We start from the raw sequence: 24783 nt of genomic DNA, 5'->3' as shown, positions 1-24783 counted from the left end.
CGGGATTTGATCCCAGGACCCTCGGATCATGACCTGAGCCATAGGCAGCCGCTTACCTGACGGAGCCACCCAGGCGCCCTTCTCCTTTAGTTTTCTGGATTCCATTTCCTCAAAGTATTGTATGGCAAACACTGATTAGAAATTTTGGATGAATTAGAATTAATTCTGCTTTTCAATACTTTTGGGGGTACATCCTAAATCAGGGTTGGAAATCATTATGCCAAGTACAATAACATTAACCTAATAAATATAACCTTTTGCATACATTAGTATCAATATTACATATATGTATTTCTGTTAAATCAGACTTTCAAAGTCACAAAAAAAGTTTCATTTTTCTTTAGGTTGCTTGAGAGTTTGCTTATTAAATCAGGGGTCTAGAAATTTTTGCTGTTGCTCTTGGTATCACAAAGAAAAATCAGAACTTTAAAACCCTATTAAACTATGATTTTCATTGCTAAATCACTCAACTTATACTTCTATGTGAACTGGCATTATCCTGTAGTCATGAGATGCTTTATTTTTATGACCTGGAGTAGTTGGAAATTGAATGAGATAATGCAAATTCTGAGAGATATTATATGGGATAAGCTTGTGGTTCCAATTTAGTTCACAGACAACAGGTGTCCACGTTACAAATATAACCACCCAGATGGCAGACTTGTCATTTTTGTAGGAACACCCAGAATTGAAAGAGGAAAGACTCAGCTACTGATTACATTTTCTTTCAGATTAAAACTAAGACACAGGAGAACAAGAAAGACAGGAAGGAACCGCAAGCAGAGCCTTTATCTTAGCGGACTCTGTTAATGCCACTTCTCTAATGACAGGAAAGGAGATGTGTACAATTATTACAACTGATAAAATAAAGTGATTTCTTCCAGCTTCCCAAACTGTCAACTTGGCCTTCTAAGTTGCCATGAAAATAGTCTCTAAAACTGGAAACAAAAGAAATACTAATGATCTTTTTTCTTAAGACAACCTCAGTATTAATAATCATTTCAAATACAAATCATCAGAATAATACCATGCTCTAAAAACATACTCTGAGGTATGTTTATAATTTTTACTTTTTTTGGTAAAGAATAAACTCAGAAAACAGATACCAATTTGGTTCTTCAAAGATCTACAGAGGAATTTTTATGATTTGTCATGCAAGAAACAGGACACAATGTATATTTTACTAGGCAAAGAAGCTACACTGGATTATTTTGCTATTTAAACAAAAATAATCTAAAATTTCTTTAAAAACAAGTATTATCTACAGGAGAAAGAAAACAGCAGGTCTATGACTATAAGGCATATTTGCTGCCATAGCAACAGAGCTTCTATTCCTGCCCACTGAATTCACATCCTGCTGGCATTAATGAGAAATGTCCATTTGTGCCAAATTAATGCCATGTCACAGACGCTCAGGGATATACATTCTTGACAGAACTGGGAGCTTTCCACATTCCACCGGGGGATAAATTCAGTCTTCACTATGTAAAGTTCTTACTCTAGCTTAACAGCTAAAGTCAGTGTTGAGTCCCACTAACCTGTGCTAACAGCAGTTGCCTCTAAAAACACAGACCATGTGAAGATGACACCACCAGCCCCCTCCCAGGGGCCACACTCCATGTACTCACCAGTTCTGCCTGGAGGGTTCTCACACATTTCACAATAAGGTAACACTGAGTTATTGATATAGGTGCAGAAACCACACTGCCAGCCCTTTCCAGGAAAGGGTGGGCTGGTTGCCTGGGCTAGGGCCGTGGTTTGTCTGGGCCAGGACAGTTTCTCCTCTGGGGCACTGCAGTGGTTACTGGTGGTGACCAACTTCAATCTTTTAGCTTCAGGTTCAACATTACTTTCATAATCAATGATGCGTCTTGTGGCTCTTTCTCCAGGGTCTGCTGGCACGACAGTATTTTTCTCTTGGAATATTCCTGATTCATCGCAGGAGGTCACCAACTGTCTTTTCTTAGGTTTTAGTAAAAAGAATGATCGAATATCATGCTGCTTTTCTTTTTCAAACTAGGAAAAACAAAGTTATCAAATTAAAAAGCCATCTAATATGTTCTTCCTAAATGAAACAGATTAACCAACTATTTTCAGTAACCATATTCTTTCATTTTTTGAATACCTTGTTGGAAATGAATTCAATTATGCTATGACTCTTCATATATACATATATGCAGAATATCATTAACACATCTATATACTTCCTGTGTCTTTTTTTTTTAGCACTTACAGTGTGCCAAGCACTTTACATATATTAACTCATTTAATCTTCATGCCAGCTCTGTGAGACAGGTACTAGTTTTCTTCCTATATTTTACATGAGGACACTAAAGCTTTAGAGATGTTAGGTAACGTGGCTACAGAATTTATGTAATAAAATTATACTTCATCAACTATCTGCTCTAGAGGTATGTCAGGGAAAGGAAAATTATGTATTTAAATATTTAAATATTCCAAGAACCTACCAAAATGGTTTCATGCCCAAACTATAAATACAGCGTTCATAAACAACGTTTTTCATATTAAATGTTTTCTTGACCTGGGAGCATTTTTTCAAATAGCATTAAAGCGATTAATTAGAGCTGCTTCTTTAACAGACACATCTTAATAATTATCTTGCTTTCAAAAAATGTATTTCCCTTTTTTAAGAAAATTTTTGTTCTCAATGTATAAATCTCAACTTCCTTATTAGAGAAAGTGGGATACATAGCTCCACAACTGATTAGCAAACAGTGAAGGAAGATAAGGAGTCAATTTTATTTTATTATTATTTTTTTTAAAGATTTTATTTATTTATTTGACAGAGAGAGATCACAAGTAGGCAGAGAGAGAGAGGAGGAGGAAGCAGGCTTCCTGCTGAGCAGAGAGCCCGATGCGGGACTCGATCCCAGGACGCTGAGATCATGACCTGAGCCGAAGGCAGCGGCTTAACCCACTGAGCCACCCAGGCGCCCCAGGAGTCAATTTTAGAGAATTCCTGTTAGGGGTACCATGGTGGAAACACACTGCATTTCCAAAGATGGTCACACCAGTTCTTATCCTATTTGACATGCTCTTCTCACAATGTGACACTGACATGCTACATTTAGAGGTGGGGTCTGTGTTCCTCTCCTCTGAATCTGGGTGAATCTTTCTAACCGTCTCAATCAATAGAATGCAGTGAAAACGACACTGTGTGACTCCTGAGGCTGGGTTATTGACGATTATATGGCTTTCACTTGGATGCGGGCATTCTGAATCTCTTCCTCTTTTTGTCTTGGGTTGTTTGCCTTTGGAGCTTCACCACCATGTTGTGGGGAAGCCCAAGTCACAGGGAGAAACGATGTGTGGTTGTTTGAGTTGACAACTCCTGGTAGGCCCCTAGGTTATAGGACAGCATCAATTGCCAGACACATCACTGAATGAGCCTTGAGATGTTTCCAGATCTCAGAGTTGGGGTCTTCTAGTAAAGGCCCCAGTCATTGTGGAGCAGAGACACATCATCTCCATTACACCCTGGTTGAATTCCTCACCCACAGAAACCGTAAGAAATAATATAGGAGTATTGTTGTGTGAAGACACTAAATTTTGGGGTTAATTTGTTATGTAGTGATAGATAACACTGACAGACTCTACAGATAATGATAGCAAAGTATATTGTAAAGAAATATTTTATGTAACATATCTTACCTGCCCTTCTTAGCAATGGTGCATAATAAAGCAAGATATAGCAAATCCATAAAGAGAGAAGGATTAGTGGTTACCAGGGGCTGAGGGAAAGGGAGATGGGTAGTTATTGCTAAATGGTCACAGAGTCCGTCCAAGGTGATGAAAGTTTTGAAAATAGTGGAAACAGTTGCACAACATTGTGAATGTGATATTAAGTAGTATTACCACTGAACTGTACACTTAACAATGGTTAAAACAGCAAGCTTTATGATTATATGTTTACAAATATAATCATACATTTTTAAATTAAAAAAAAAAAAAAGAAGGGAGGAAAGCAGGAAGATTTAGGCTGTTTCCATATTGGTAAAATTGAAACGTAACAGGAAAAAAAAAATCATCCCCCCAAAATGTACAGCTTCTGTTTTCTGTGGCTGTTATTTATACAACCTCACGCATTATAAAAAGTTATCTTAGTTATGGAAGTAACAGAATTTAGATAAAAATATAAAGAAGGAGATTATTAACCATGAGACAAGATTTTTAAAATAAGGCACAAGGGAAATTCTAAGAAAAGGGTGAAGAAAAGCAGAGAGATTAGCAGACTAACAGAGTTTGGTGTTTAAAAAAGTAACAAAGCAAAAAAGATAGTTAAATATTTAAAGAAAATGTTCTATTCCGTATAATAGGATGGCCAAGAGGGCTTTCAGGATTTTGAAAATAGTAGCAAATGTTCAGAAAACGTGAACAAATCCCATCAGCTATTTCTAATTAAAGCATGACCTTCTGAGTCCTTGCATGTCTGGAAATGAACTGATTTTGTTTCTAACCCTTAGTAGTTTCGCTGGGCATGCGATTCTTTTCAAGTCCTTAAAGACATTGCTCTACTTCTTCCAACACCGGGCGATGCTGATGATGTTCCCTCATAGGTTGCACTTTCCTTTTAGAGACTTTTAAGACCTTGTCTTTATCCCTGGTGCTCTACAATTTCACAATAATCTATATTTCTGTATCTGTGTCATTTATATCTATCTGCCTTCTGCTCAGCACCCAGGATACCTTAATTTTGAACGGCACTCAGTAGCTTTAGCTCTTGGAAATTTCCACTATTCTTTGATAGCTTCTTCCTCTTTATTTTCTTTTTTTGTGGAATTACTGTTAGCAGAATGTTGAACTAGATGTAATGTCCTATCTCTTACTGTCATATTTTCCTTCTTTTTGTTTTTTGACTCTCTAAATTCTTAAGAGTTTTTCTCTAATTTATCTCGCAACCCTGACTACAGAATTATTTTGATAGCCATATTTTCAACATTTAAAATTTCCTTTTTTGTTTCTTGTTCCTTTGTCATAGTAGTCTGATTTTATTTATATTTGCAGTAGCATCTTAAATGTGAGGCTACTACTTTGAGTTTTTAAAATGTTATCTTTAGGGTTAATTCTTCTATCAGCTTATTTTTGTTCTCCTTTTTCATGCTATAGATTTCCTCCCCAACTACCCAATGACCCTGCTTGTCCCTGCATACATGTGAATGAAAGAACAGAAGGATTTCCTGGGAATGTGGGACACATAGGGCTTATCACCACAAAGGTCTAAAAAGACATACTGGGTGTTACATGCAACTAATGAATCATTGAGCACTACATCAAAAACTAATGATGTACTACTATATGCTGGCTAGTTGAACTTAATAAAAAATAAAAACATAGAAAAAGAAAAGGACATACTGATTGACTACAAGAGGGGAGGAAAATGGAGGGGCTCAGGGTGATTACTTAAACTCCTATATTTCTGACTTGCAACACTGTAGAAATGATATTTTCCTGTGATAGGGAATACGGGAAAATACTGGGCTCATGAAAAGACAAAAAGAGAATAGGTAAGGAAATAAGCTCACTTTTACATCCTTGTGAGGACTATTGGGTACCAGGGTAGAGAGTCCAGGAAGCAGGTCTGGAGTTCAAGAGAAAGAAACAACTAGATTCACACATCTGGGAACCACTAACATAGAGACGTGGTTAAAGATATCAGACTTGATGTCATGATACATAATGGGAGAAGGTAGTGAGAAAGGGACAAAGTCAAAGACAGAAAGCACAGAAACAGCATTAAGGGTGTAATGAGGAAGCGATACTAAGGAAAGATACACAAAAACAGCAGTAAGAAAGGGAGAAAAATCAGGAGAGTGGTAGCTTTAGTGAGTGTGTGCATGTGTTTTGGTTTTCCACTCATTTATTAGGTGTTCGGTGGGCACTTTATTTATTTATTTACTTATTTATTTATTTATTTTTAAGATTTTATTTATTTATTTGACAGACAGAGATCACAGGTAGGCAGAGAGGCAGGCAGAGAGAGAGGAGGAAGCAGGCTCCCTGCTGAGCAGAGAGCCCGATGTGGGGCTCGATCCCAGGACCCTGGGATCATGACCTGAGCCGATGGCAGAGGCTTTAACCCACTGAGCCACCCAGGCACCCCTCGGTGGGCACTTTAAAACAGAAAAACCCATGTCCATCAGTTCTAGGAAATTTTCTTATATTATTTTTTCTACCTCTATTTTCTCTGTCTTCTCTTTGTGGAATTCCTATTAGACAAAAGCTTCTGGATTAATCATTTGATTTTCTTCAACTTTTCTCACACTTTCTGATTGCTATTTGTCCTTCTTTCTTTGTGAGTGCCTCATTACCTTCTTTCCCAGCCTTGTTGAATTACTATTTTCTGACATGACAGGTTCAATTCCTAAGAGCTTTCACTTGTCTAATTACCTCTCCTTGTTTTGGTTTCATGGGCACAGTATTTTCTTTCACTTCTCTATGGACATTAGTAATAGTTTTCGGGTTTCCTTTTAAAGTCTTCTTCAGTTTGTTCGATTGTCTCTGCTTTTTCTGATCTCTTTCTTGGCTTACAGGATTGTTTTGGTCTCTGCTTTTCTTTTTTTTAGATTTTATTTATTTATTTGAGAGAGAGACAGGGAGAGAGAGCATGAGTGAGGAGAAGGGCAGAGAGAGAAGCAGACTCCCCATGGAGATGGGAGCCCGATGCGGGACTCGATCCCGGGACTCCGAGATCATGACCTGAGCCGAAGGCAGTTGTCCAACCAACTGAGCCACCCAGGCGTCCCTGGTCTCTGCTTTTCAAGTGAAAAGCTTTCCCCCAGGCCTGGAGGCCTTTACTGTCCATTCATATTTAAGAATGAGACTTAATAAGCATTAAGAATAAAATGTGATGGCAAGTTTCATGTGGGGGACTTCACTGAGATCACCAGTGACTGTCAGGGGAGCCCTGTCAGTCTCCATAGTCTTCTCGTGGTCCAGTCTGGTTCCCCAAAAAGGAGTCCTTCAATTTCCTGCCTGAAGGGTACAGTGCTGGCTACCAGTAAACCAGGAGCTGTTTAGGAGAAGGGTGCTAAGGATTCTATCATTAATTAAGGAGGCTTTGACTTAGTATGATTCTTTTCAATTTATTGCCTTACCCCCTCTCTCAACTGGCTCTCTTCCTGGACATATCTTGAAATACATTTTTTTAAAGATTTTATTTCTAAGCAATCTCTACACCTGACATGGGGCTGGAACCCCCAAACCTGCGATCAAGGGTTGCCCGCTCCACTGACTAGGCCAGCCAGGCACCATTTAAAAAGAGCAAATAAAACATTTAAATAAATAAATAAAATATAAAAAATAGGAAACAGAAAACACAAAAAATAAAATGAATAAAATGTATAATAACAGGCCACTGTCACTTACATGAAATAATGTTTAGATAGTATCAGACTCTTCTATCCCATTCTACTGGCAAGGAATTTATTTCTGTAAAAACTTTTTAATCTCTCCATCTTCCCACCAAAAAAACCAAAACAAAATACTTTTAGATTTGTTTGTAAAAAAGCAGCCCTCCCAACACAAAACAAAAACCTAAGAAGTCTTAAAAAAAAAAAAAAAAGAATTCTCAGGGCCTTAAAGTATCAGCTTTTACAGTTGATCTCTTTAATTAAGATATTTAATTAAGCTGTTTTTAAAAGAACATCTTTCACTATTTAAGTAATGACTAATTTTAGAAATTAACATGTGAGAAATTCTCGTTTTGTGCCAGAGGCAAGTCACAGAAAGGTTAGCAGTGATTGACAGTAATCAGAAACTGATGGCTACCTCTGCCGCTATGAGGGCTAACTTCTACTCGGGAGTAAGCAGTATAGGTGTTATTTTGAAACCTCAGCTTCTTGAGTTATAATAAATTGAGACTTGAGTGCGTAAAACCCAGAAAAGGAGTATGTGGGTGTAAAGGGAATCATTTTATATAATTTTGGGAACCAAAGGATCCACTTAGAGTATAATTTTAGAAAAAGGAGAGGGCAAGATTAATTAGTAGCAATGACTTTAGTTAATGTTATGACGGCTACATGGACAATGGTGAATGTGGCTATAGGTAGTGAACTTAGCACTGCGGCCACGAAGCTGCCAGAAGCCGTAAGGCCCAACAGAAATGAAGGCTTCCTCTGGGGTAATCAGTTACAAGCCTTATCTATGTTAACAGTTATGTTTTCTGAGTGTAGCCTCTGAGCAATCAGGCAGGAGGGTGGTTGATGCGGTTTCTTTGCTACTTGGCAGCTAGGAGCGATAAACACAGGTGGGAAAATCTCTCTGACACAACCTCACGATAATCACACGTGTTGGCTGGAACAGAGAAGGGCTGCAGGTTTACTAAACTGCAGGTGTTCTTAACGTAGGAACCGTGGGCCTCTCACAAGACCTAGAATGGCCTGATTAACTGTGGGCCCGAGAAACTTCTGAGATGGTCTATAAAATATTGTCTGTATCATATGTACATTTTTGGAGAGCTTTACCTTCTCCATGGTCTCAGAGGGATTCAGGACCAACAAAGGTTAAGAGCCACTGGACTAAAATAAATTCGCTGACTGTGAGCCTGTGGTCTGAGGAGCTCCGTTTCTTTCCTTCACTGCCTGTAAGACAGGTTGAGAAAGTTCCTATGTGAGCATACATAGGGGCGGTGAACGAACTCTTTAAGGAGATAAGAAAGAAAGAAATTCCGGGCGCATGGGTGGCTCAGTGGGTTAGGCCACTGCCTTTGGGTCAGGTCATGATCTCAGGGTCCTGGGATCGAGTCCCGCATCAGGCTCTCTGCTCGGCGGGGAGCCTGCTTCCCTCTCTCTCTCTGCCTGCCTCTCTGTCTGCTTGTGATCTCTCTCTGTCAAATGAATGAATAAAATCTTAAAAAAAAAAAAAAAAAAAAAAAACAAAGAAAGAAATTCCCTAAACACTTAAGGAGAATCCCTCTAGCTGTTCTCAAATAGTAATTTTTCAAAAAATGGAGTAATACCAAAACAAAGTAACTTCTGTGCAGGCACAAAACAGGCTCACTCAGCTCCTCTGTCCACCATGGTAACTGAAATGACATGGGAGTGCCTGGCTGGCTGGAGCGAAGAAAGCTACTGAGGAGGTGAGTGAGCAGAGGCGAGCGCAGGAGGTGTGAGGGGGGCAAGTTAGAGCAGAGAAGGCTGTGCTGACAGGACTCACTGCTCTACCGTCACGCTGGTCAGCTGGAAACTACACACTATCCTTGATGTTTTGAGACAGGGACATATGACCATCAGCTCCTCATGGAGACCCAGCAGGTTCTTGGGCTATGTCTGATTAATGAAAGAAGGAAGTGATCTTTAACAAGACACAGACACTAAAAGTGAATGTAAAACTTCTATATCTGTAAGATGCTTCTAATTACTTTTGTTTTGTCCTTTTTAAATTAATCTTTTATAAAGTAAATGTGGGCCTACTGATTAAAGCACCCAAGAAAGGCAGTAAGAAATAACTAAACAAAATGCTTCCTAAAAAAACATTTTCTAAAAAGATTAGGTTTATTAGTAACAAGACCCCCTATAGGAGCAAGCTTTATTGGTCTTACCAGAATGGACCAGAATCCTCAGGTTACAATAGCCACACTGATAAATACTCAGTACCCATCCTGTTCTGGCAGGTCTGTATTAGGAAAATTACTGACCTTATTAATGTTATCGGCATTTCTCAGAGGTAAAGATAAGCAGGAACACAGGAAGACAAAATATTTTTTATGGCCTAGGAAAGCTTTGTTCCTTAAATAGCACAATTAAGCTAAAAAGGTTTTTTTTATTCTTTCATGGCTACATTTTTGCATTTAGAAGAGATTTACTAGCAAATTATTGACAAAGATCCTAACTCATCCTGACTATCCTTGTAAAGAAAGAACTATATTAAGTGACCCCTTTAATATGTGATAAATAAAGAACTTAAATGTAGGTGTTGGTAAGTAGGAGGAATGATCTAAGCTTATAGTAATTTTTATCACAAGGCTTTGGGAAAAATATAGTTAAGTCAACATGCTCATGTCATAAGATGTGGAAAATAGAAGATACTCCTTTCTTCAGTTATTTAGCTGACACTCAGTTATTGTGTTCCTGACTTTTGTTCAATATTGCTTTTGAAAAACAAAAGAAAAAATACTGCTTTCAGTGAGAAGTGCAGGAAATAAAAACTACAAAATGCTTAAGGTGGCAAAACGTGTGTTTTTATCTGTAAGGTTCAGGGACCTAATATAGTTGCTATTTTGCACCATGGTAAATTACTGTTCTTTAGAGACAAATTTCTTGGTCATGATGACAGGATTAAAAGTCAGTTATTAGAACTGAAGGAGAGGAAAAGGAAATCTCGTAAAACTCATGAAAAACAAGAAAGCACTTCAAAGCACACCAACCACCAAAAGCACCGATGTCGGGTCTCATAGACTTTGATCAAAGGGCAGCTCTGGTAGGAATCATTACTGTCTCATGTCATCTGTCTCCAGTTCTTAAAAGAGTGAACAAAACCGCTGTGATACAAATGGGTGAATGGCAGATGAATGATGCCCAGAACTGGAACTAAAGAGCTTTCACTAACATTTGTAAACAAGCCAGAGGATACAAAATTACTAAAGTACCATCTTAACCATCTAAGTAAAATGAATTTCGGTTTTCCTAAAAGGGGACTTTTTCAGACTCTCATGTAGTTAAATAAAATTTTGACAGTGATCCTCTCTTAGGAACAATATGTTTTCCTCCGTGGCCATAAAGAAAACAAAGCACACAATACAAAGCAATACTGGTTTTTAAAAAACACAGCAGTAAAAAGAAAAGCTATTATTTATTTTTAAAGATGACATCAGGGATGCCTGGGTGGCTCGGTCAGTTAGATGTCTGCCTTCGTCTCAGGTCATGATCCCAGGGTCCTGGGATCAAGCTCTGCATCAAGCTCCCTGCCCAGCAGGGAGCTCGCTTCTCCCTCTGCCTACCTTTCCCCCTGCCTGTGCTCGCTGGCTCTTTCTGACAAATAAGTACAATCTTAAAAAAAAAATAAAGATGACATCAAAAGTAGTGAAGCAAATAAACGTCTTTGGGAAGAGCCATCTCTTCTAATAAGGTCAATAAGAATGCATAGGAAAGCTCTAGAATGTGACTAGAATGTGACTTGGAAGAATGTGACTGGAATGTCACCTACTCACATGCCTCTGGTTATGGCATCTCCCCTCTCCTCCTCCTGCACAGGCCACTATTAGACAGAATTCCTCCCAGGCCCTACTATGTTGATACTACCTCTGCAATGTCTGGAATTTTTCTGTTCCTATTACCACTACCACTGTCAGGAGCTCAGGGTGGCGTTAAGTGCCCCAAATTCCATCTGGGAATCCCTTGACAAAGCAGCTTTCTATATAGTAATAGCCCTAAGAATAAAAACAAACTGACTTTACTAATAGACCTGTACATGTCAAATATTACAAGTAAAATTTTGGTAAAAGGTGTATTTCAAAAACCAGCTAAAACCCAAGGCCATAATAGGACTTCCTACTTCTCAGCCCAAATGCTGACTGTAGGGCCTGCCAGGGAGACACAAGTGCAGGACAGATATGCCTCTGGGGAGCTCAGTAACACATCAGCCCTCAGCTGTGGCTCAGCCAAGTGCTCAGCTCTGAAAAATCATCCCTCAGGGATAAGGGGAGAAAGCCCTGAGACTGAGTAGAGACAGAGTATCTCTTTACCATAGTTTAAAATGAGATGGGAGGGACGGCAGACATAATCCCTTCCCCAAATACCACTGCCTCCAAGGACCTCTGCCCCTTCTCCCTCCGATTCATTTCCCACACTGCTACTAGGATCATCTTTTGAAAACAGAAATCTGCTCATGTCATTCATCTGCTTAAAAGCCTCTGATGATACTACATTATTTTCAGGATATACCCAACTTCTTGGCATTACCCATGTGGCCTCCTCTCCATCTGATCAGGGCCAAAGTTTAGGGATTCTTCCCATTTGAACTGCGTCTTATGTGCCCTATGCTCATACATTCACGCGCAATTCCCATCTTCAGAACAAGTGATAACTGCGCTCACTGTGCTTTGAGAAATGCTTTTAGTGTTCCTGAGGGCTGGCTGAACTAGGACCCACTCCTTCTGAACTCATCCTTCATAATCCAGCTCAGGTGTTTCCAAAGGGAAACATGTAGTTTATTAATTCTGTTCTGTGATCTGACAACTTGGTTTACATATCTCTATTCTGACATGCATTCTATCTCATTAAAATGATTTAATTATAGTCGTCTCTCCCACTTAAAGAGTAAGTTCCAAAGGAATGTTAGCTGTTTTCTTTATCTTGGCACCTAGCACATAGTCTTTTAAAATTAGTTGCTTTATTGAGATATAATCTGTTTATGTACCATAAAATTCACTCTTTTAAAGTGTCTGACTCAGTGACTTCTAGTGTATTCAGAATTATGCACCCATCACCACTATTTAATTATAAAGAAATCCCATACCAATTAAGCAGTCACTCCCTATCTCTCCCTCCTCCCAGCCTCTTACAGCCACAATTCTACTTTATTTCTTTATGGATTTGCCCATTTTAGCTAATTCTTATAAATGGAACCAGACAATATGTGGCCTTTTGTGTCTGGCTTCTTTAACTTAGCATAAGGATTTCAGGATTCCTCTATGTTGTAACATGTATCAGAACTTCATTCCTTTTTATGGCTAAATAATATTTTGTTGTGTGAATATACATCTGGTTTATCCATTCATCAACTGATGGATGTTTGGACTGTGACATTCATGCACAAGTTTTTATGTGGACATATATTTTGAATTCCCTTGAAACTGAATCTGCAGGATCATATGGTAATTCTATGTTTAACATTGTAAGGAACCGCCAGACTGTTTTTCAAAATGGCTGTACCATTTTATATGCCTACTAGCAATGTATGAGTGTTTCCAATTTTGCTGTATCTTTGCCAATACATGTTGTCCATCTTTTTACTTTTAGACATCTTAGTAGGTGTGAAGTGGAATCTAACTGTGGTTTTAATATAACTTTAATAAATGTTTATATAATAAATGATCTTTATTTTTCTTTTTTAAGATTTTATTTATTTGACAAAGAGAGAGAGATCACAAGTAGGCAGAGCAGCAGGCACGGGGAGGTAGGGGAAGCAGGCTCCCCGCTGAGCAGAGAGCCTGATGCGGGGATCAATCCCAGGACCCTGAGATCATGACCTGAGCCAAAGGCAGAGGCTTAACCCACTGAGCCACCCAGGAACCCCAATGAATGATCTTTAAACACCCTCTACATAATACACATCACATAAACACTAACTAAATCAAATTCTATTCATTCCACAAATAAGTAAGGTTCCTCACTGTGCTAACTCTCATGCATCTGGTTTAGTCTGGCAAGGTCATGAAGGCAGACTGTGGGGGGAAAAAAGGCCCAGCTTATTGGCCGCATAAACTTAGGCAGATCATTTAACCTTTCTGAGCTTTAGTGGGGCATGGCTATAGCATCTGCCTCTTGGTAGCTATGAAGGTTAAATAAAATTATGTGTTTTAAGGGTTTAGCACAGTGGCTGCATGGAATAGCCGCTCAATATATGTTGATTATTACTACTGAGTGAATTATTATTACTGAGTGAAGTGAAGTGATGAAGACAAATAAAGACAAATGCCTAATAATAGTACTATGTGATATAAGCCATGACAGCGAAATTTATATGTCTCTGTGCATAACAATGAGGTTATCCTCTTATAATGTTTACAGAGTGGTTTGAATTCTAAAATACAGATATATAAATATTCTAATTTGAGATGTGTTAGCGTCAAGAAAGCAGTATATTCACATATTCAAAAACAAAAGATTTGGGGTAAGAAAAATTTAGACTTTATGAATGCCACAGCTCCTATGGTCAACTTTCTTTTCTTATTACCATTTTTACCAACTAGACACTATGTGGAAAAGAAGGCTATTTTTCATTTGCATGAGATAATTTCTTATTGCCCTCCTTAGCCCACAAGACAAACATTTCATACAATGTTGGTATTTAATAAAAAATGCAAGGTTTGTTTTTAAATTTTGAAGGCATATTTTAAAATTTCATAGTTGTACTAAACAGCTTTCCTTCCCAACTATACACAATATTTTTTGCAGCAGACCAGCAACCATCCTACACATTTTTAATACAAGTGTGAGTGTTTAAAATACAAATTAAAAAATAAAAATACAAACCTGCTTTGGGTAAAGGATGTTTGAGGCTTTGAGGACAGCAGACCAGGAGACTTGAGGATGGGATGGTTATGCTAGAGAAAAGCAGTGGTATGAGCCAGGTCAAAGATGCAAGTACGAAGGCAGGGTAAGAAAGGTAGGCAACCAGTTAGAATCTAATGAGGAGAGTAAAACTGTGAGATATTGAACTATGCGCCCACAAAATGAAAACAACAGGTAAGGTAAAACAGATCTCAAAATCAGAGACTGAGTTGGGATCTGGAGATCTGTTCCAAAATGGAAAGAGAACTACTGTCTGAAGTAACAAAATGGACTTGAAGAAGAGAAACCAAACAGAAAGACCTGCCCTAGGCAGGAGTTGGACTTGTTACCATACCAAATTAGAGTTCCTTCTTTTGCTCACTGATCATTATGGATCACTGATGCACTAAGTTTCTCCTTGGATACTTTATAGTGTATATATAATAGATGAAAGGGACCTCAAATGTCATCCAGTGACCTAGCGACTCAAATGGCTGGGTAATGATGTTACTGTTCATCCATTAAAGGCCGAAAGAGAGAAAAGCCTCCGTAGAAGTTAAGGGAAGGGCCCAATTCCCATAGGTATTGCTCAAGAAAGGGATATCCCTCAGATGATGGAGTATAAATGAGTATCAGAGAGAGTGGGAAGGCTTCCTATTAGACTACTCTATTGAGTGTATTTTATTCAGAAACAGCCTTTAATCACTTGGAAATGACAATACAGAATAATAAACTCCATATCTTTCTCTCCTTTCACCTATAAATGACCAACCTTATCACTCAACATAAGCCACTGTAGGAAAATCAAAACACCTCAAAACCAAAACAGTACTTAGATGTCATGTATATGAGAGGTAGGAAAAAAAGGAAGAAGCCTGAGAAACAGGACTGCATTTGAGGCAGTGACGCTGGTGACAGACTCTCAGGCAGTACTGGTTACTTAAGGGACAGTTAATTTGGCTGTACAGAGCCGTCTTTCCTCATCGATTTCCTCATCCCTCATGGGATGTTTTCACTGAGTTGGACTTCAATTTGAGTTACGTTTCGATTAATAATTTCTTTAAAAAATGTAAATGTATTTAGGATGGGTAAAGAAATGTTACTCATTCAGTTGTGGGGATTAATTCCACGCAGGTATTAGTCAACTATTTCCCAACAGCTATAGCAGAAGCATTAACCAGTGTTGCACTGAGGCAGAGTCCAGAGGCCCCCATGCTACGCCAGATCACACGCATGGACAGATGTCCTTGTGGAGGTGAGGGAGTACAATGAAGTGATGGAAGAAGTGGCTATTTACCAAACATTACCAAAATCCTGAATATTGCAAACAACCGGGACACTTACACCCATATATACTGGTACAGTATCAGCCCTGCTACCATTTTTTAAAAATCCCAATAGTTAGCTGAATTATATGACAGAAAGAGAATTCTGATTAAGAGAAGAAGGAGATATGGATAATGCCATTCTGAAAGGCAATGAATACCAGGTGAGAGAGATGGAAAGAGATACCAAAACTAAGATAAAAACTTTGTCCAGAAACATTGCTCTCATTCTTGCCCGCCTCTTCTTCGCAATCACAAGGCTTTTTGTCCCCCAAACACATAATCATATTAATATTAGGTTCTCGTTCAATTCACAGAAAATCAATTTTCCAAAAATCCATATGCTAAAAGACAAATGACCTGAAGCCCAATTCCCTGAAGACCAACTTGCCAAAATGACCAAATTTATTGGTTTTCTAAAACTCATTTCTAGAGTTCACAACATTTTGAACATGACAGATTTGCCAGGTTAAGAAGATTGGGGAGCTTGGGAGTTGGGCCTCCTGACTCTCTCCCGGCCCTGAGTTTATCCTTTCCTTGCCCTTCAAACTCATTCTCTGCTCCTTGGTCTCCTTCTCTTTGAGACTCTCAGTCTCCCATTCACCAGGGCTGATGGGCCAGGCTGAGTTACGTGCTAACATACAACTTTGTTTCTCCCTGTAATGGAAGGTCCCTTTTCCATATGCAGCTCAAACCTCCAGCTACAGCCACAGGGTACTGGGACAGGTAGAAAATGAACATCTCTAAAAATGCTAACACTCCAGAAATATTCACAAACTGTTAAAAACCATCCAATGAGAACTCTTATAAACTTTTCAGATAAATAAGCTTTTGATGACAATGGGCAAATTTGGCAAAGATTAATTGAGAAAATTGGAAATATTAAAAAAAATGTTAAATGTAAGAAATTTTATTTTTAAAAAGCTTTAAAAAAGGATCAGAAAGAAATTATAGAAAGAAAGTATAAATAGAAATAGTCCCATAGGAAATGCTAAAATTTTGGCAAAATTCATAAGAAAAATATGTTCATCAGACTAAGTATCTTAGGACCTTTCAACAAATGGAGTATTTCTTAAAATGCATGAAGCTGGAGGGTATAAAGACAAAGTGGTAAGTAGCATGGACACCTAAACTCATTTAAAACACATTTTACATCCTGGCCGGGATCCAACCAAATATAAACAAAGCAAAACCGAATCAAAACAAATGGTCTCTACATTACAGAAATCCAATTTGCAGAAAACCATGCATGCACAGAGACATGTAGTGAGGCCAGAGTGGTTCAAGAGGGTAGAGTAGAAAGATCCCGAACTTACCTCTTCCCAAGTATACAAATACGTAGCTACGTATAGATTCATTTCCTCTCAAAAAGACTAGAAAACTAAGAGGTTATCTACAACAAAGGATATGAAGGCTACATTGAGATGGGTAGGAGAGGCAGAGACATGGTTTTGCCAAAAACCCTACCTTGGCCAGAGGGAGGGATATCAGCAGGTTAGCACTTCTCCCAGGGGAGCAAAGCTTGTGTCCCATATCAGACACCCCAACCCTTGGGATTTACACTGTAAAGATAAACCTCAAAAAGTTTTGCTCTAAAAATCAACGGGCTTACATCCAGACCCAAAAGGCAATAGGTGATTAAAAGTCTTCAGATTCACTCATCTTGGGACCCAGGGCAAAAGCAGAAGTTTGCAAAGTGTGCCAAGATTATGCAAAGGAGATTCGTTAGCCATTCTTTAAGCATCTGCTATTGACAAGCATCTGCTGGGGAAGGAGGTACTGGTGAGTGTCATTTTTGAGTGCTGTCTCCACCTTGCCATGCTGGCAGGCACCTCTTTGGTACTCCCCCACCCTTGTTAGCACCAGTGAGCTTGCCCTGCCCCAATGTTCTCTCATGGTCATGCAGAGGCTGGCAGGCCTGCCCTGGCCCTGGGGTCCCCTGCAGTTTCCTGAAGCCAGTGGGCTTGCCCTGGCCCTGAATATTCCTGCTCTGCTACTGTAACCAGTGGGCTAGTCCAGCCGATGTGTTCTCCTGTTGCCCGCTATGGCTAACAAGATTCCCACAGCTCTGCTGAAGCTGGCAGGCAGGTATAGTCAACATAGGGGAAACCCCTATGACAGCTGGCTTTGGTGGCCAGGGTGGCCTGTATTGCTGGGCCCCAAGAGACTAAAACAATCAGAGAGACAGTTCTTGGCAGATGATTAACACCAGGGCATAGCTCAAAAAGCACACTGAAGCCAAGCCCAGTCTTCCTATGAAAAAGGCTTTGTTACATGCCCTAGAGGGTCAGCCTGAGGAACAGACTACAGATTTACCACACAACTAGAGGCAACAGAGGAATTCTCTGGGAATGTAGGCTGAGAGACACCAGCTCTACTCTTCCCTGGCCTCACTACTACTTGCTAGTAACCCCCAGCAAGGAGCTTATCTACTTGTCTGGAGCCTTCATGTGCAAATGCCACCAGGGCACACCTGGGGTTATGAGTACTCAGGGGTTATGAGTACCATCCCATAGGACCGAATATATTTGCAAACTTAAAAAAATCAGCTGTCAGGGTCTGGTTTCTGCTCAGCTTGAAATTGAGCCCTGCATTGGGTTCCTTGGTCTCTGGGGAGCCTGCTTCTCCCTCTGCCCCTCATGCCACTTGCATGCTCTCTCTCTCAATCAAATAAATAAAATCATTAAAAAAAAAGGACAAACCTCTAGCTAGACTCAAGAAAAGAGAGGGCTTAATGAAATAAAAAATGAAAGAGGAGGAGCCACAACTGTTACCAGAGAAATACAAATGATCATATGAGACTATAATGAATAATTATAGGCCAACAACTTGTACAACCTATAAGAAGTAGATAAATTCCTAGAAACACATAATCTTCTAAGAGTGAGCCATGAAGAAACAGAAAATGTGAGTAGACAGATGACTAATAACGCAGTGACTGAATCAGAAATTACAAAATTCCCAACAAACGAAAGTCTAGGAAGAGATGGCTTCACTGGTAAATTCTACCAAACATTCAAGAAGATTTAAAAACATACTTGTCAAACTCTTCCAAAAACTAAAGAGAAGAAAATGCTCCTAAATTCATTTTAAGTGGCCAGCATTACCCTGATACTAAAACTAGACAAGTATACCACAGAAAAAGAAAACAACAGGCTAATAGCCCCAAAGGACATAGATGCAAAAATCCTCATTAAGATATTAGCAAAAAGAATTCAATAATAAATAAAAAGGAAGATACATGATGATCAAGTGGGAATTATTCCAGGGATGCAGGAATGGTTCAATATCCACAAATTAATAATTATGCTACATTAATAAAATCTAATATTCATTTTTGATAGAATCTTTCAACAAAGGGAAAATACCTCAGTATAATAAAGGCCATATATGACAAACCCACAATGAGCATCATACTCAATGTGGAAAAGTTGAAAAAGTTCTTCCTCTTCAGAGTAGGGAAAAGACAAGAATGCCCACTCTCACTGCTTTTAGTCAACATAGAATTATAATTCCCAGCTGCAGCCATCAGACAAAAAAAGAAATAAGTCATTTAAGTCACAAAGGAAGAAGTAAAATTGTCACTATTTGTAGATGACATGATTTTACACATGTAAAACCCCTAGACTCTATCAAAAAATGGTTAGAACTAATAAGTGAATTCAGTGAAGTAGGAGAATATGAAATTAATATACATAAACATTACATTTCTGTCCATTACTAATGAACTATCAAAAAGAGAAAATAAGAAAAGAAATCCTATTTACAATTGCATCAAAAGAATAAAATACCCATGAATTAATTTATCCATAGACAGGAAAAGGCCTGTATGCTGAAAACTAATAAGATACCGATGAAAGAAACTGAAGAAGACACAAATAAATTGGAATATATTCTGTGCTCATAAAAATACAGTCTAGATGTTTAATACATCCATATCAAATCCCACTGGCATTTTTCACGGAACCAGAACAAATAATCCTAAAATTTGTGTGGAACCACAAAAGACCTCAAATAACTAAAGCAATCTTGAGATAGAAGAACAAAGGTGGAAGTAATAGGGTGGAGATAACAGGCACCCTAATTTCAAACTACAGTATAAAGTTATAGTAATCAAGACAGTCATGGTATTGGCATAAAAAGAGACACATGGATCAATGGAATAGAGAGAACAGATAAAAACCCACATATCTACAGTCAACTAATTTATGACAAAGAAGCTAAGTCCATACTGTGGGGAGAGAACAGTATCTTCAATAAATGCTATTAGGAAAACTGTACAATCACATATGAAAGAATGAAACTAGATTACTGTCTTATACTGTACATAAATAATAACTCGAAATTGATTAAGACTTGAATATAAGACCTGAAACCATAAAAGTATAAGAAAACATAAGCAGTAAGCTCCTTGACATTGGTCATGGAGTTAAATTTTTGGATCTGACCGTGAAGCAAAGGCAACAAAAGCAAAAATAAGTAAGTGAAAGCTTTTACACAGTGAAGGAAACCATCAACAAAATGAAAAGGCAGGGGCATCTGGGTGGCTCAGTCATTAAGCATCTGCCTTCCACTCAGGTCATGATCCCAGGGTCCTGGGATGGAGCCCTGCTTTGTGGTCCCTGCTCAGTGAGATGCCTGCGTCCCCCTCTCCCACTCCTCCTGCTTGTGTTCCCTCTCTGTGTTTGTCAAATAAATAAAAATATAATCTTAAAAAAAAAAAGGCAACCTACTAAATAGGAGAATATATCTGTAAATCATATATCTGATAAGGGTTAATAGAAAAAATATATAAAGAACTCAATCAATAGCAGAAAACAAAGAATATAATTTAAAAATGGGCAGAAAATTTAGAGGTAATTTGTCCATCATAAATTAGTTGACTGTAGATATGTGGGTTTTTATCTGTTCTCTCTATTCCATTGATCCATGTGTCTCTTTTTATGCCAATACCATGACTGTCTTGATTACTATAACTTTATACTGTTAATTCATTCATACAAATGAATTAAAAAAAAAAAAAGAAGAAGAAGAAGACATATAGATGGCCAAGAGGCACATAACAAGATGTTCAGTATCACTAATTATCAGGGAAATACAAATAAAATCACAATGAGATATCATCTCACACCAGTTAAATGGTTATTATCAAAAAGATAAGAAACAGTAAGTGTTGGTGAGGATGTGGAAAAAGGGAACAATGTGTATGCTGATGGGAATGTAAATTGGTGGAGCCACTATGGAAAAGAATATGTTGAGTACTAAAAACACTAAAAACAGAACTACCATATGATTCAACTATTCCACTTCTGGGCATTTATCCAAAGAAACAAAAACACTAATTTGAGAAGATACATGCATCCCTATATTCATTACAACATTATTTACAATAGCCATGATATGGAAGGAACCCAAGTAGTCACTGATGAATGAATGTATAAGGAAAATGTATTGTCTATATATATTCACTGGCTACTATTCAGCTATAAAAAAGGAACTCTTGCCATTTGCAACATGAATGGACCTTGAGGGTATTATGCTAAGTGAAATAATTTGGACAAAGAAAGACAAATACCATACAATTTCACTTATGTGTGGAGTATAAAAAACCAAATCAAACTAAACTAAACCAAGTTCATAGATACAGAGAACACAGGGGTGGTTATTAGAGGGGAAGGGACTTGGGGCATGGCTGAAAAGGGTAAGGGAGGTTAATTGTATGGTGACTGTGGGTAATGAGACTTACTGTGGAAATCATTTTGTGGTGTATACAAAAATTGAACTATTATGTTGTATACCTGAAACAATGTTATACACCAACTTTACCGCAGTAAAAAATTTTTAAAAATATTTGCTGTTAAAAAAATGACATGCATTGAAAAATCTGTGCAAGGTAATACTAAAGTGTGAAAGAAAAAACACTTGACTCATGAAAGAAAGGTAATTGGGTGTTTTTTTTTTTTAAAAAAAAAAAACAACTTTGTACATAGATACATGTTTTTCTTCAGCTACACTTAAAAACAATAAACATGTATATTTGTAGGAAGATATAGTTCAAATTCTTAATACTATCTTAAAAATGAACCCTTAAATATAATTCAATAGTTTGGAAGTTTTAGAGAACAGCTACAAATTATAATTTTAGTTATATATTTTTAAAATATCTAGGACTTTAAATACCTATTGATTTTTTCAATAGACGAAAACACAGAAACACCAAAAGGAAAGTAGTTTTTAAACAAAAGAAAAAAGTCTTAGAACTAATCCCTCTATCTTTTTTAAGCAGTATTTGACAGAAAACATTCTAGTATCCTTAAAAAAAAAAAAAAAAAAAAAAAGGACTAACTCTAAATAAGATACAGAAAAAGATTTAGTAAGATTTCACATAAAAAAAATTGTTTCTTCCTATGGAACTAAACTTTCCAGACTTTACTTTTATTTCTATAATATATGATCAATTCTTTAAAAAATTAAAAGTAGGGCGCCTGGGTGGCTCAGTGGGTTAAGCCGCTGCCTTTGGCTCAGGTCATCATCTCAGGGTCCTGAGATCGAGTCCTACATCGGGCTCTCTGCTCAGCGGGGAGCCTGCTTCCTCCTCTCTCTCTGCCTGCCTCTCTGCCTACTTGTGATCTCTCTCTGTCAAATAAATAAATAAAATCTTTAAAAAAAAATTAAAATTAAATTCCCCATACGGAATGAATAATTCACAAGAATAAAAGGCACAGCATAAAGAATAGTCAATGATACTTAATAGAAATGCCTGGGGACATCTAGTAGCTACACTTGTTGAGAACATAGCATAATACATAAACTTTTCAAATCACTGTTTTGTATACCTAAAACTGTATTTTGTACACATGTAACACTGTGTGTCAACTATACTTAAATTCAAAAAAAATTTTAAACTCCTCCTAACTTTCAGACCATATTGCACCAAAAGGATTAGGAAAAAACCCAGACATTCTGAATAACTAAGCTTTTCTAATGTACAATTTCTTATTCAGTTATATATGGACTTTGATAGTATTTGGTATTATACAGAGACATACCACCATTCAAGATTTACAAATACTAATATTGTAAGGTTTACTTCCTACTTTATTAATATAAAATATTTCTGTTGAGGTTGCCATTCCATTTTTTACTCTTCCCCAGAACCATTCTCCTCCTTCCAGATAAAATCAATATTACAAGTATACGAGATTTTCTAATCTAGGTTTATATGTTTGATTAAATATACATATATAAATACCTAATATTATTTGTGTGTGTATGTTTGTGTACTGTGCATTTTAAAAATAATGTTATGCTAAGTCTGGTTGTGTTAAAATATATAAATCTAATTCATTCATGTTAACTTCTAAATGGTATCTTATGAATATTTAAAAAATTTTTTTAGTTTTTAAGATTTTACTTATTTATTTGAGTGAGAGCACAAGCATGAGCCGAGAGGAGAGGGAGAGGGAGAAGCAGGCTCCTCACTGGACAGTGAGCCTGATGTGAGGCTCGATCCTAGGACTCCAAAATCATTACCTGAGCTGAAGGCAGATGCTTAACCAACCGAGCCCCCTAGGCTCCCTTCTTAAGACAATTTTAAGTAGTCATTCACCTATTGATGAGTATTTTGGTTGTTTCTAATCTTTGGCATTCCAAAAACGGATTCAATAAACATCCTTGTACATGTATCCTTATACCCACAGGTAAAAATATATTACTAGAAATGGAATAGTTTGGTTGGAGGGCGTTTCCAACTTTATCAAATATTGTCTAATTGCTCTTCAAAGGAGTTATGACAACTTATCTGCCTACCTAGCAGTATATGAGAGTTTGGCATATGAAATGTTGCTGACATTTTTGGCATGTCAAGTATTTTCATTGTTGCCAATCTAGTAGGTGTAAAGTATGCTTTTAGTGTAGTTACTTTAAAAGTATTTTGCATGCATGGAAGGACAGAGCCACTGAGCAAATACAATGATGAAGTCAGGAACAAGAGTTTTTGCTTATTAGATAAGGGAAACATAAATACTTGTGTCTGCATAGATATATGGCAAAGGTGAAAAAGAACCTGGTGGTGTTGGATTTGAACTGGAGTATTAGAGTGAACATATGAACTAAAAATGCACACATATACATACAAATACATATTAACCTATCCATGCAAAAATGTGTATATGTGTATAAATCGCTCTATACACTGAAAATAGCTCAGAAGTGATGATATCCCGAGGAATTAAAAAAAAAAAATCCTGATTGCTAAGTATCATTCCCCCATTAAATGAATCAGGACTCGTTAAAGAAATGTCCAGCTCCAGGACTGGGGCAAAGAAAATATAAGATCAATCTCAAATTGTTTGTTGAAAAGCTAGAAAGCACTCAGAATAATGTAGGGACTTGCATAAAAAGAAAATGAAAATGATAGTACAGACAAAAGGTTGATGTCCAGGATCTATAAAGAACTTCTCAAACTCAACACACACAAAATAGATAATCATATCAAAAAATGGGCAGAAAAACTGTGGAAAGAACCAAGATGCGCTTCAATGGACGAATGGATAGGGAAGATGTGGTCCATATACACTATGGAGTATTATGCCTCCAACAGAAAGGATGAATACCCAACTTTTATAGCAACATGGATGGGACTGGAGGAGATTATGTTGAGTGAAATAAGTCAAGCAGAGAGAGTCAATTATCATATGGTTTCACTTATTTGTGGAGCATAACAAATAGCATGGAGGAGTTAGAGAGGAGAAGGGAGTTGGGGGAAATTGGAAGGGGGGGTGAACCATGAGAGACTATGGACTCTGAAAAAACAATCTGAGGGGTTTTAAGTGGTGGGGGGGTGGGAGGTTGGGGGAAGCAGGGGGTGGGTATTAGAGAGGGCACGTATTGCATGGAGCACTGGGTGTGGTACAAAAACAATGAATACTGTTATGCTGATAATAAATAAAAAACAAATTAAAAAAAATTTTAAAAATGGGCAGAAGATATGAACAGACACTTCTCCAATGAAGACATACAAATGGCTATCAGACACATGAAATAATGTTCATCATCATTAGCCATCAGGGAGATTCAAATTAAAACCACACTGAGATACCACCTTATACCAGTAGAATGGCCAAAATTAGCAAGACAGGAAGCAACATGTGTTGGAGGGGATGTGGAGAAAGGGGAACCCTTTTACACTGTTGGTGGGAATGCAAGTTGGTGCAGCCACTTTGAAG

General features: G+C 37.8%; 1 protein-coding gene across 2 annotated transcripts in view; it reads right to left on the bottom strand.

Annotated features, from left to right (window-relative positions):
• ZRANB3 (zinc finger RANBP2-type containing 3) overlaps positions 1-24783 on the bottom strand; it is a 334039-nt gene that overhangs the window by 28122 nt on the left and 281134 nt on the right. For both annotated transcript variants that reach the window (XM_059394390.1, XM_059394391.1), the window contains one exon: positions 1629-2016. In XM_059394390.1, the coding sequence (XP_059250373.1) occupies positions 1629-2016 (388 nt within the window). The remainder of the gene's footprint in view (positions 1-1628; positions 2017-24783) is intronic.

This window comes from Mustela nigripes, chromosome 3, assembly GCF_022355385.1.
Source record: "Mustela nigripes isolate SB6536 chromosome 3, MUSNIG.SB6536, whole genome shotgun sequence".
NCBI classification, from domain to species: domain Eukaryota; kingdom Metazoa; phylum Chordata; class Mammalia; order Carnivora; family Mustelidae; genus Mustela; species Mustela nigripes.
This window is presented reverse-complemented; position numbering and strand designations above follow the sequence as displayed.